The following is a 13,978-nucleotide window of genomic DNA, read 5'->3' as shown; positions in this document are numbered from 1 at the left end:
GGTCATGAATTTGTGAAACCGAAGTAACTATATGCAGATGCAAACGGTCTGCTCAGAGAAAGATTACAACTGACTAGTAAAATTAAGATTCAAGATTACAGTCAAAATATTTTCACCTTTCACTTGATGTCCTATGAAAAAAGTGGCTAGAGTCTTCGTGAGAGTTAACTAGTTTGTGGGGCGAGGATTGCAGATGTAGCAGCAGCAGCTTCTGCTATCAGAGCAACTGGTTGACGAGCCTGAAGGCAAGCACTAATGTTAAAAAGGATGCAACTCTGAACCATCATCATACAGAAAATTCAGTCCTGGAAAAACCATTTCTCCGCTATCTGCTTCTTCAGCATCTGCCTTTGTTCTAGTTGTTGTTGGTGCATTCTCGTCTATGGTCCTAGTGGCAGCCTCATATAGTGGTGTCTTCCTTTTCTTGCTTTCCAGCTTCATAGAGTGTTACAGCATGAGACTTACAATCCTATAATATTGAAGGACTGTGTTAGAATAAAGTAAAAAGTGATCCTTTTACAGGAATAATTGATATTTATGAGATGATAACAATAAGTTAAGGATACCTCACGACACAGAACCCATCATTACATATGACCTTATGTTAGCATCGACTATGAAAGCAACTCGAACATGAGTATAACTTAATCCTGAGCTTTCTGTATCTTCTTCATCACTGAGGATGGCACGTGGAGGCCCAGGCATAATCTTGTCATGAAGCACAGAAGCCGGATCAATTAGACTCCTAGAGGATCCCAGAGAATACTAAATCCAAGATGAGCTAAGGTTCCATGTAACCCAATAGTGTTCCCTTACTCTTCAATGGGATATTCATAAAAATATTCAGTTTTTTATATTTATTAATTAAATTGTTTTTAAAAAATAGAAAATCGTTTCAAAAATGATAATCGATTTAAAAAAATAAAATCATGATTTATAAAATTAATTTTAAATCAAAAATTCGTTTTCTGGGATTTGAAATATTTTTTAAAAAATAGAAAATCGTTTTTGAAAATTGATTTTATAAATCAAGATTTTTTATTTTTTAGAAACTCGTGATTTATAAAATTAATTTTTAAATTTAAATAGTTTCTTGAGTATAATTTAATATTTTTAAATAGAAAAACGTTGTTTGGGATTTTTAATATTTATTTTTAGTTACTTTAGTTAAAATTTATATTTTCTTAATTGTACTTTTAAATTTTTAATTGAAATTAAGGGCAGTATTGCCATTTTGAAAATTTTTAGTCTAGTAGAACAAAATATATGTGAGATTATTAGTACATAATTATCATTTTTGGCTAAAAAATAAATTTCCCAAAAAAATATGACATACAACACAAGCTTTGGTGATGTAATTATCAGAAAAAGGTTGTCAATTTGAGTTTCACGGCGGAGAAGCTCTTTGGTGAACGGAGAAGGAGTGTCGCGGAAAAAAAACTGGATTATGATAAATGATGGACGCGTGTCACAAAGTGGCTATCAATTCTACATAATCATGTATTACGAAAACAATTGTAATTTTGTTTTCTTGTAAACTTTTATTGGGCTTAAAATTTTAATATTATGGCCCAACTTGTAATGGTCATTGGACTTTTTAATTTTAATGAAATGAAATGAAGTAGTCCTACAAAAAAAAAAAATTTCCACCAAAGACGTGATTTTCCAAATTTTAGTCCAAACACAATATTTTATGACTTTCAACAATAACAATATTTACAGAATCCCGTGCTAACCAGTCTAATCGACAACAATATAAATTACCAAATTTAACAGTTGTATAGTTAGAAACTTAAATCTTACTAACTTCTTCATGTTACTTGAGGATCTTATCTTTGACACCTAGATGTTCTAAGTAAATTAGCATTCTTCTTCTAGTGATTCTCTAAGCCTCATCAAGTTTAGACAAATTCCTTTATAAATATACAATGAATAACCACTTGGAAGTAAAAAATATATATAATTATTAACTATGTAAACATGTTACTAACCTCAGTTAAGTTTTTATATTAACTTTTCTTTGTCATGTAGTGTAGAATACATAACTCTCTCATCATTAGCAATTTTCTTCAATTCCTGAAACAATAAATATGGCAAACCACTTCTAAATAAACAATCTTTTTATGTTCCATGATAATATTTTTTAAAAATTTTAGTTGGTTACACATATTTTCCTTTTGCTTCTTTAACACATCATAAAGTTTATTAAGTTCCTGAAACATTGTACAATTATTAAACCTTCAAATTAAGTAAATTTTGAACTATTGTCTAAATTGTGGTGTCAGTTCTTACTAATATTGATGTTCTATCCTTCAAATCTCGGCAAGCTAGTTGTTCAAGTAGATTAGTTTTCTCCATCTCGTGTTTCTTTATATCCTCAGTAAGTGTACACAAATCTTGAAAAATATACAATGAATAATCAATTCGAAGTAAAAATTTATATAAGCATTGATCACGTAGACATCTTACTAATCGCATTAAGTTTTTGGATGAATATTTCCTTGTCACATAGTTTAGAATGCATGGCTATCTTCTGATTATTCAACTTTATTAAGTCTGCGTAATTATCTTCCTATTGTTCCAAAGGCTGTGCGTTTGTTGTACATTTTGAGATATTAGTCTCTCAAACTTTTCTTCAAGTTTTCTTTGTTTCACCTTCCACAGCTTCATATTCATTTTTTGGTCACTGAACTGCATGCTCCTCATGACTACAATCATCACCAATTTTTGATTTTGCTTACTGAGATTATACATCATATTTTTCAAGCTTATCCAATTCTTCAAAATCTGCTACAAAATAAAACATTCAAAGTCATTTGTCACTGAAGTCAACCCTTAAAATTGGAAATCTCACAAAGATTCCCTTAGAAATTAGTTCATATCATCATATATACTAACATTATATGTTTCAATATTATTATATTATGCCAACATGTTTAAGACAGAGTTAAAAGAATAGAATTTGTAATGACACTTTTAATTATTGATTCTAGATTTCTATTATCTCAACCAGAAAAAAAAACATTTTTATTGGTGAACCGTCTGACTATTCATAGAAATATGAAATTAAAGATAACAAAATACCAACTTCTAAAAACTCAAAACCTCACCATTATTCAAAATAAACATTTCTCTAATGTTCAATAAACATCAATCTCATAAACCTAACTCGTAAAAGCTGCAAATCCAACAAACATTTAAAATAAACATTTCGCTAATGTTTTATAAACATCAATCTCATAAGACCAACACATAAAGCTATAAATCCAACAAACATTCAGATTAAAATTTCATTCAGATACCAACATCAATACACTTCAACATTTGAGACTTTCTATTACACATAACATATTAAGGAAAGATCTTACGTTCTTGAGATCTCTCAGAGTCGAGCTGCTTTTTCGCATTAGTTTTCTTCATGCTTGTGTCCATCTCTTACAATTACAACAAAGAAGGAAGATCTCAGAGACTTTCTACACAAATGAAACAAAAAAAAAAAGATCTTACCTCCTTGAGATCACTCAGAGTCGAGCTGCTTCTGCGCATATGTTTTCGGCATGCTTACTTCCATCTCTTTAGCTCTGTAGCTACTAATAAAATGTATTTCCCTCTGCGAGTTGCAAGCAAAAAGGTGAAGAGAAGAAAATATGCATATTAACCAGTGGTTTCTCTTGTTTGCATCTGCTCCTCTTTTCTCTTCTCTTTACTAATGTAATTCGTAGTATGCCACGTGCCCTCATTAGAGTAGAGTATTAAGAATAAAGACAAAAGATTATAGCATCTTTGTAGAAGAGGCTTTTGATATTTTGGTGAACAATCTTTGTTTTCTGGCAGGAATTTAGACTTTGGTTGAGGGTCGTAGCATCGATATTATTTCAGCCATCTTGATTCAGCTAGTGTGTTTACCAGTCAAGTGAAACAAATTATAATATTTTATTATGTTTATGCTAGATATGAGTTTTTGCGTTACAATGAATTAGTTTATAATTAACTAACTTTAAAATTACTATCAAATAGGTTAAAATTAATACTTTTACAATTTGTATCACTACCATTCTTACAATTAATTTTTAATTAAATAAATTTTAATATCATGTTTATCACCAATTTCGTTTGTAAAAAGTATTACCAAATAACTTTTTACAATTTTTTTTTGCTTAGGACTTCAAAAACATATGATACAATTATTTTTAAGGAAAACTACTATAAAATATTCTTTTAAATTTCTTTAAGATTTTGGAAAATGAAAATTAATATTTCACATCTATATTTAGGTTTAAGCTTCCACATATTATTTTTACAAAACACAATAATATTTACATGAAAATAATACCTGAGTATTTTCTTTTAATTTCTTGATACAACACGTTTTTTTGGTTGGTTCCTCTACCTCTTAGCGAGGTGCTTTTGTCACTCGAGTGAAAGGAGAGGAGACCTTAGGATAAGTTTCTAAAACAAAGGGGAGTAGAGGATCGACCCGTTCAGTAGAATTACGAAGAAAGACTGTTGACAGCTGGTGGAGACATTTCTTCGGATGCTTAGATCATCTCTAATGGTACTCTATAAATTTCTCTATATTTTACTCTAAAATAAAGTGACTATTATAGAGTGATTCGCTTTCATGATTTATTCTATAATAGATTTATTATATTATAGAGTGAAATATAGAGAAATGCTATCACTTTACTCTATTTTTAGAGTGAATAAGGATTATTTCTCTATATTTCACTATACTATAAAGTAACTCTATTATAGAGTAAACCATTGTAGCAAATTCAACTCTATAATAAAGTTACTCTATTTTAGAGTGAAATATATAAAAAATTATATAGCACCATTGGAGATGTTCTAACATGTTTTTTTTTTTAATTATGATGCTGTTGTCGTACATGAGTATGTGTGAATATGATGATGAATATGTGTTTGAATAAGACAAAACATATAAATAATAAAACAGAATTTGTTTATAAAAATAAGTTAGTTGTATAAAATCTTAAATAAAAACTAACTATAAAATAAGTATTTTTGTTTTTTAATTCTAAATAAAATAAAACTGTAAGAGTAATTTTATTTTCTTATAATTAACTAACTTAATTTTTAATAGATAATCTGTGTTAAAACTATAAAGAAAAAAAACTTCAAATATTTCACCCGAAATGATTGTTACATGTGTCAATTAAAAAATTAGGTTGTGAATGTGTTAATAAAAATGTGTCATTATGTGAAAATAACTTTTCCCCTAAAATCCTAATTAACAGAGATTTGTAAAATACTCTTCCCTTTTAATCTTAACCAATAAGATTTTTTTCTTGTTTTAAATCTTGACCAGCGAATTTAATAGTATTTTTTACTTAAAAATTAATGTTAAACATGATACTAAAAGTTTTTTTATTGACTTTTAGAAAAAAATATTTAATTAACAAGAAAAATTCTAAAAATATTAGCAATATTGAAAAAAAAGAATTTGAAAATGGCACTCTTAAAAATAGTTAATATTAACTGGAAATGATTATTTCATAGTAATTTTATTTTTCTAAATCCTAGACAAAATATAATTTTAAAAGATTATGGAATATTAATTTCCTTTTCTGAAACCCTATAACTGTAAAGTAAATATTTAATAATTGTTTTCTGTTTAAAAAATCATAAACAAAAGAGATTTGTATCATATTTTAAAAGATAATTTGATGATGAACATGATACTAAAAGTTATTTAATTAAAAATAAGTGTAAAATAGTATTGATACAAATTGTAACAATAGTAATTTTAATTTTTTTTTTATTAGTAACAGAAATATTTATTTGATAGCACTTTACTTTTTTTGAAATTCTAAAGTGAAGATAAATGTAAAATCTTACAGTAATTTTTATTTTCTAAAATATTAAAAAACGTAAGAGTATTTAATAGTATTTTAATTTATTTTTGAACTGTGAATAAAAAGGAGATTTATAAAATAGAGTGGTTTCCTTCTTTTTAAAATCTTAGCAAAAAGAATTTTTTAAAAAAATATATTTAATAAAACATTAACTTAGTACATAAGAAAGTGTATAATATTGTGATTGACTCGATTGGTGTTATTTAACTTTCAACTTTTTTATTTCATTCTAATTCTTATCTTGGGTCAGATTTAATTTAAACTTTTAGGTATAGTGTTTTTTCTACCCCTAAATATAAAACTGGTAATAATTCGTTTATGCACCATGATTATAAAATAAAAATATTAACTTTAACTTATGTGTGAAAACAAATTTTTAATTATTAAATAAATCTCACACAACATATACAAAACAATCACAAAAAAATAAATGATTTATTATTTTATGTTCTTTATTAAATTAGAACATTAAACAAAAATTGTTGCAACGACACGTACTCATATTTAGTAACTAATAAAAATAGGTAAAAAGTAAGTGGTGAAACCCTTTGTAAAAAAAAAGTAAGAGGTGTAATTTAAATTTTTTTTATGAACTAAACTTGTTAAAAATACAAATAAATCTAGTAAAACTTGTTACCAGATGTTTTCATATCTAGTAACTAATAAAACTAGGTAAAAAGTAAGAGGTGAAGTCCTTTGTCAAAATAAAAAAGTAATAGGTGTAATATAAATTTTAATGTTTTGATGAACTAAACTTGTTAAAAAAAATACAAAACTGAAACGGAAAAATTATTTAACAAGCACAGTCGAAATAAAAAGATTAAAAAATCATAGATAAAGATTAAAAAAAAGAATCAAATCCAAATAAATGAACACCAAATTAAGAAAAAAAAAAGAACACCAAACTACCAAAGATATAGTTTCTTTTGTAATCCACCGAAGATAAAAAGCATACCCAAATATACCTGGAGAGTGTGGGCCCAACGCGGGGAGGGGGGAGTGAGATAGACAAATAAATACTCAGTAAACATACTAACTTGGTCCCTAAGACTCTACTATAATTGTATCCTCTCAGTGTCTTTAGGGTTTTGTAAACAAAATCATCACTCTCCCTTCTCATTCTCTCCCCTCTATTCCAATCGTCATCACTCTTGTTGAAGATTAGCGAGAGAGCGATGGAGATTGCTTCGACTTCCACCGATTTGACATATCAGTTCCCGACAGATCAGATCAGATACGAAATCAAAGATATTGGGTGCAAATTAACCAGTTCCTCCTTCTTACACGTAAACCCTAATTTGCGACGAGATGGCAAGGAAAGGCGCGACCTTGTTGTTACGGCGGCGACTCCGAAGAAACGCAAACATTCTAATTCTAATGAGGAAAAACCACCGGAGGAGGAGAAGAGACAAAAGAAGACCTTCGAAGCTTCCAAGTCTAAGTTTACCAAACCGGTGCGATCTTTTACGACTCTTCATGTCACAAAGACGGCTAAGTCCAAGGTTGTTGTTACAAGAAAACCAGGTGATCAAGATCACAGTTTCAAAGACATGATCGCCAAGGCGCGAGAGAAAGTGCAAGAAAAGAGACAGATCGATCACAGGAACACTGATATCAGAAGCCAGAGGATAAGTGCTCGGCTAGCCCTAAATCAGATGGAAACAACTGTTTGTTTCGATGATCATCTTGAATATCACATGGAATTAGAGAAGCTTGGGTGTGATTTTATCAGTGATCAAGTCAGTTGTTTGAAAAAGTTCAGTCTGTTGTCAAGAGACGATTACTACTTACATTGACGAATCTATGTAGTTGTGTTTTTATTTTTTGGTGTAATATGTACAACATGTCTCAAGTTATCTTTCATATATATGACAAAAGTTTCAGAGTAATTCTGTTTATAGTATTTGCAAAAATGATCAAACTACTTTAACTGATGCAAATTTTATACGTTATAAAAGATGGAATAGTCCATATATAGATTGGAATATATGTAGAATATAGATTTTGGTTCTGAGTTTCAAATTCGTTGACATTATTGTGGTTCAGATTCCAATTCTTGTCTACATGTCTCCCTTTCATCTTTTGTATTTATTACTCCATTAGTTGCCATGAAAATCATCAATTAATCTAGAACGTCTCCATTATTGTGAATATTCTCTACTGAACGTTTTAATTCATATGTATTCAAGAATATTTAGAAGTCATAAGATCTGCTGTAGCACACTAGTTAAAACTCCTGATCAATCGATGACTTTCCGGGTTCGAAGCCCGGCAGTGGAAAATTATTTTTTGCATTGAATAAGGTTAGATATTTGTTTCTTTGTTATCTGCTCTATTCATGTCTCATAACTTGAAGAAGAGCTAAGAGAAGTTGCACAACTCTGGAGATCTCGCTCTATCTCAAAACAGACCTCTTCTCTTCTCTGCACTCACTATACAAGATTCAATTACTTCTTTTTTTACTCTGTCCTCTTCCCTGGAATTAGCAACTCCATATACATTATACGTTATAAAAGATGAAATAGTCCATGCCTGAGAATCGACACTTTCAGATTTGCAATCAAATAAAACAAAATTCATATCAAACCAACACAAAACCAAACTATTTGGTCATGAATTTGTGAAACCGAAGTAACTATATGCAGATGCAAACGGTCTGCTCAGAGCTAGAATACAACTGACTAGTAAAACTGTGAGCACAGATAAGATTCAAGATTACAGTCAAAATATTTTCACCTTTCACTTGATGTCCTATGAAAAAAGTGGCTAGAGTCTTCGTGAGAGTTAACTAGTTTGTGGGGCGAGGATTGCAGATGTAGCAGCAGCAGCTTCTGCTATCAGAGCAACTGGTTGAGGAGCCTGAAGGCAAGCACCAATGTTAAAAAGGATGCAACTCTGAACCATCATCATACAGAAGATTCAGTCCTGGAAGAACCACTTCTCCGCTATCTGCTTCTTCAGCATCTGCCTTTGTTCTAGTTGTTGTTGGTGCATTCTCGTCTATGGTCCTAGTGGCAGCCTCATATAGTGGTGTCTTCCTTTTCTTGCTTTCCAGCTTCATAGAGTGTTACAGCATGAGACTTCAATCCTATAATATTGAAGGACTGTGTTAGAATAAAGCAAAAAGTGATCCTTTTACAGGAATAATTGATATTTATGAGATGATAACAATAAGTTAAGGATACCTCGCGACACAGAACCCATTATTAGATATGAACATGAGTATAACTTAATCCAGAGCTTTCTGCATCTTCTTCCTCACTTAATCCCAGGCATAATCTTGTCATGAAGCACAGAAGTCGAATCAATTAACTTTACAGCCCTATCCCAACCGGCAAAAGAAAAGATGCAGCAGCCTGTAATCGAGCTATGTAAGCTTGCAAAGTGGATGCCAGCTCTGCAAATGTTGAGTTCTCATTTGAAGCTACAAAAACTACATAGAGTAATCTGCAAAATGAAGTTGCAGCCATTAGAGACTCCTAGATGATCCCAGGGAATACTAAATCCAAGATGAGCTAAGGTTCCATGTAACCCAATAGTGTTCCCTTACTCTTAAATGGGATATTCATAAGACAGCTCTCTGTTGGAGATGAACCCTTCAATGCAAGTATAGAGAGTCTAGATGCAAAAGTAGCTTACATCTGCATTTTATTCATGCACTGAAGTTTTGACAGTGAAGCAAACCTTTCTTGCAGCTTCAGATCTTCAGTGAGAAGATCCACAAACAGCTTCTCCATCTCCTGATTGAGCTCAGGATCATCACTTCCACAATCTGTCTGTCACACAACATATAAGTAAAAACAGAGGAAGGATGTTTAAAAAAAAAGAGATAAACAATCTTTTCAAAAGTGTTCCTAAAGCAACAGATAAAAAAATCTCAAGCTACCTTAGTTAGAATTGGTTACTTATACACCAAAGTAACTCACATGTATTCCAGATGATTCCATAATTAAGGTTTCTTGATTAAGAATCATCTCATACAAATTACATCATTAGATAGAATCTGGATAATAAAAATAATCTTTTTTTTTTTCAAAGAGGAGAGTTTTAAAATTAAACACAATAAGAGAATGAGACTTGTTAGAATTTACAAATTAAAGATCAAAATGTAAGATATTCAACAGACCACCATCGATTTTGGACAATAGCATACACAGGGAGGACAGACGGAGTTGCTTGCTACGAACAGATCCAACGAGACCTACAGAATATCACAAGAAACCCCGACCTTCGCGATATTGCGGTGACGGACAAATGCTCTATTTTGAAATTTTTTTGTCTCACAAAGCTGAAGCGTGAATGTGATAGTCAAAACGACGTCGCTACTTTCACACCTCACAATCTGATCGCATTTCGTTTCCTCACAGGCTCACAGGCGGGGTCGTAATTGGTAAATGTCCAAAACGAGTGAGATCCTTGTAAATACTTGCCAATTGTTAAAATGCCTGTATCATTTTGCCAACTGATACACTTCAAGGCAAAATGCTTTCTAGCGACGGTTTGATATATAAAAACAAACAAAAAAGTCATAATAATTAATTAGTATATTAATATGAAAAAAATTGTTACATAATTTCCGTACGTGTAATCCTATTTTTGTTACTGTATATAATTTTCACTTTGAGATTCTTAACTAGGTATAAAAATAATATTCTCAATAATTTTTTTCATTTTTTACACGACCAACTATTCCAAGAGTTCAAGATTAAAAAATAGTTATCATCTGACCACGTCGATGATATCATGATCAAAAATAATCTTAACAGAGAATGATCAAGATAGTCGGATAAGCAAACAAATGTGTTTGAATGAAAAAAAAAACTTATGATCTAACACGAAGCCAAAAAAATATGTAAATCATTGTTTATCAACACTGAAATTAAATTATCCATTTTAGGCAACAACCAACAATAAGAAATATGAATTTATAACAAAAATATTCATGTAGAAAAGAAAACAGAGACCATGAACTGAACTCTTCAGTTTTGGCAAAGAAACCAAGTTTCAAGCAACTATGTTAAGACAAAGTGAGAGACACTAGTCTAATACCATAACTGAAATATTTCCAAACATTATATTATAAAAGTCAAAACAACTGATACACATTTTAAAGGAATAAAAAGTTAAACAATAATCATACATGTAAGAATCATGATGCACAATTCTAAAAATTACTCAAATAACAACCAATTGACTCTAAGGATGTCACTGTAAAATTTTGGAACAATCACCAAGGAATTAGAGCATCAGGCAAAACAAATACATACAAGACTCAAGGAAAATTCTACCATATGAGTCATACTTATACCCAAGTAAATATCTGTAAGAGACACCAAGATATATTCATTTAATAAAATGAAGACAAGCACCAAAACATAGATAATATGTATTGTCTAGTCAGTGTTTCAAAAAAAAAAGGATTGTCTAGTCAAAAGAGATAAATATTTACATAAGCTCCAAGATATATCTATTTATCAAATATAGATTGATAATAACTACTTTATATTTTCTAATCACGATATATATTGCTGACACCATAAGCACAAAATATAAATGTGCCAATATTAAAAATATTTTTCTTATCAAATGGATAATTTTTTCTACAGTATGACAGACAAAATCAAAGATGATAATATTGTCGATATTATCAGATCACAAAACTCTTTGGGAGGTAGGCAAGATAAGTAAGAAAAAAGCTAATAAGGAATTGCAAAATAGTATAAGGAAGCAAGTGAATACACACACAAGGGAGGAAGTAAGGAAGCGAAAACAAAAGGAACCAAATAAACAACAAATCAACAAAGCAAGTTAAGAAGTGAAACACTGAATCAATGGAGTTAATTAAGAAGTAAGACATCAAGAAAGCAAGCAAGCACATAAATTAGCAAACGAATCAAACAAAAAAGTGAAGCCAGTAACAATGAATAATGGTATCAATTATGAATGTATGAATGCATATATGTATTTATGCATGTATGTTTTTGCCATTCTGGAGGTTTGAAATACACCACACTAGGATTTAAAATCTGTTGATCCAGAAGCAAATACGACCTACAAGATCAAAATAAATGAGTAAGCCAACACCAAAACCAGACTTGGAACTTAATGAATCAAAACAGAGACATCAAAGGAACCCACTAACCTGCATAATTTCAAATGACCAGTGTTTTCTCTACGAAAACAGAGACGTGGTAACTCTGAAACATTAAAAGGCTTCATTTAAGCAACATTGATTCAAATGCAAAGTTATACACTATTAAATAGGGTACTAAATCCATACTTCACCAATGATTTATAAATGTTAGAAAAAAAAAATTTGGGTGTCCATAAGAGAAGCACATACCTTAGAAAATCAATATTGGCATATATATTAAGATTTGGATGCTAACAAATAAACATCTTAAGATTTGGATGCTTATTCAAACACGTGTTTAGTGGAAAATGAAATTAATCTTGATTTCACATATGTTTCTCCTACTTGTGAATCTCAGAAACTAAAATTACAAGCAAGTTTGAAAACCACATACCTATCAGAAAAGTCTGCTACACTTGAAATCTCCTCAAAATCTCTAACCTTGTTTTGAATACCTTCTGAAACACATACCTGGAAAACAAAAATCAGAACTAATTAGTCTTTACTTTGTAAAAAATCGATTTTTGTTTCCTACTCCTTGAAACTGTTGGTCGTATTAGCCATTTGACGAATCATTATACTCTCTAAGCCGTGGGTAAAACAAAGTAAAGAATCTATAATCAATTTACAGTTTTTGCCTTAAAGACTTTCTTAAGCCTTAGTTATCTTATTGGTCCTTCAAGACTTTTAAGTTCTCAGTTCAGAGTCTTTCTCTTAACACATCTTTAAGCCATTGCTTGTGTTTTTTCCCCATCAAACAAGTGTTAAGCCATTGCTTGTGTTTTTTTCCCATCTAAGGACTCTTTCAGAATCTTTTTCTTAAGACACTTAAGCTATTGGTCATCTTTTCCCATCCTACAAGTCTTGTTTAAGCCGTTAATTTAGAATCTCTCGTAGATTCATAATAATAATCTTTGTCGTAAGAGTTGGTCATTAATTCCATCTAACTTATAGTCTTTGCATACTTTTAAACCTTGTGGTTGTCAAGCAGAAACAGTTCTCTGAGCCTTGTGTCATAGTCTGTGTGTTGAAAAAAACTATTCAAAACGGTGTTGCAGAGTAAAAAATCGGTTATCCGTCCAACAGTCTCAGTCATGAGAGATTTATTTAATTTTAGCTGTGGGTTGTTTTCCATCTTTTTTTTTGTACCGCTGATTGTTTTTCCATCTAAATTATTTGTTTTGAGACCTTCTTTAAGTTGTTGCTCATTTTACCAAAACCAATCCATAGTCTTTTTCAAAAGACTTTTTAAGCCATGTCAGTTCTCTGACACTCTCTAAGCCGTGTGGAAATAAGAATCTTTGTCAAGAATCTTTAAGCAGTTGTTCTTTTTTCTGTACAGCAGATCGTTAGTTGTTTTTATCATCCAACAAGTATAAACTGAGATACAAAGTCTTCCTCAAAAGACTTTTCTAAGCTGTTAGACATTTCTAAGCCGTAGGTTGTCTTTGTCTAGAGATATTCTTAAGTCATGACAGATTTTGTTTGAGCTCTGTCTTTGTCTACTTTAAGACCTTGGGGTTATTAAACAGAAACAGGTCTTTAACCCTTTTGGTCCATAGTCTTTGTCTTTAAGACTTTTTCAAACTGTTTGTCGTAGTTTTCTTAATCCAACAAATATTGTCTCAGCTATTAGTCATTTTTCATTAAAGACCTTTTTCTAAACCGCTTGTCACTGTTTCCATTCATCATGCCTACAAGTCAACATATAGTCTGTCTTATACTTTTAAGCCTTGTGATTATCGCGAAGACAATTCATAGTTCAGATTTTTTTGTGTTAAGACTTCTCCTAAGTTGTTGGTCGTTTCTTTACCAACCAACAAGTCTAAATTAAGCCATTAGTCATTTTATCCAACAAAGGACTTTTCAGAGATTATCTTAAGACATCTTTCAACCGTTGGTTGCATTATTCCCCATCCAACAAATTTTATTTAAGTAGGAATCTCTTGATTCTTGTTTAAGAAACTTT

General features: G+C 30.7%; 1 protein-coding gene across 1 annotated transcript; it reads left to right on the top strand.

The window, feature by feature from the left end:
* Nucleotides 1–6,911: 6,911 nt before the first annotated feature.
* Nucleotides 6,912–7,741, top strand: LOC130499396 (uncharacterized). The gene has a single exon (XM_056993407.1). The coding sequence runs from the start codon at nucleotides 7,052–7,054 to the stop codon at nucleotides 7,670–7,672; it is 621 nt and encodes a 206-aa protein (XP_056849387.1). The 5' UTR covers nucleotides 6,912–7,051; the 3' UTR covers nucleotides 7,673–7,741.
* The last annotated feature ends 6,237 nt before the right edge of the window (nucleotides 7,742–13,978 follow it).

Source organism: Raphanus sativus, chromosome 1 (assembly GCF_000801105.2).
Source record: "Raphanus sativus cultivar WK10039 chromosome 1, ASM80110v3, whole genome shotgun sequence".
Taxonomy (NCBI): domain Eukaryota; kingdom Viridiplantae; phylum Streptophyta; class Magnoliopsida; order Brassicales; family Brassicaceae; genus Raphanus; species Raphanus sativus.
Note: the sequence above shows the minus strand (reverse complement) of the source record. Positions and strands in the feature narration are given on the sequence as shown.

Excerpts from the sequence above, each read along its gene's own strand:
- LOC130499396 (XM_056993407.1), top strand. The coding sequence starts at position 7,052 with ATGGAGATTGCTTCGACTTCCACCGATTTGACATATCAGTTCCCGACA.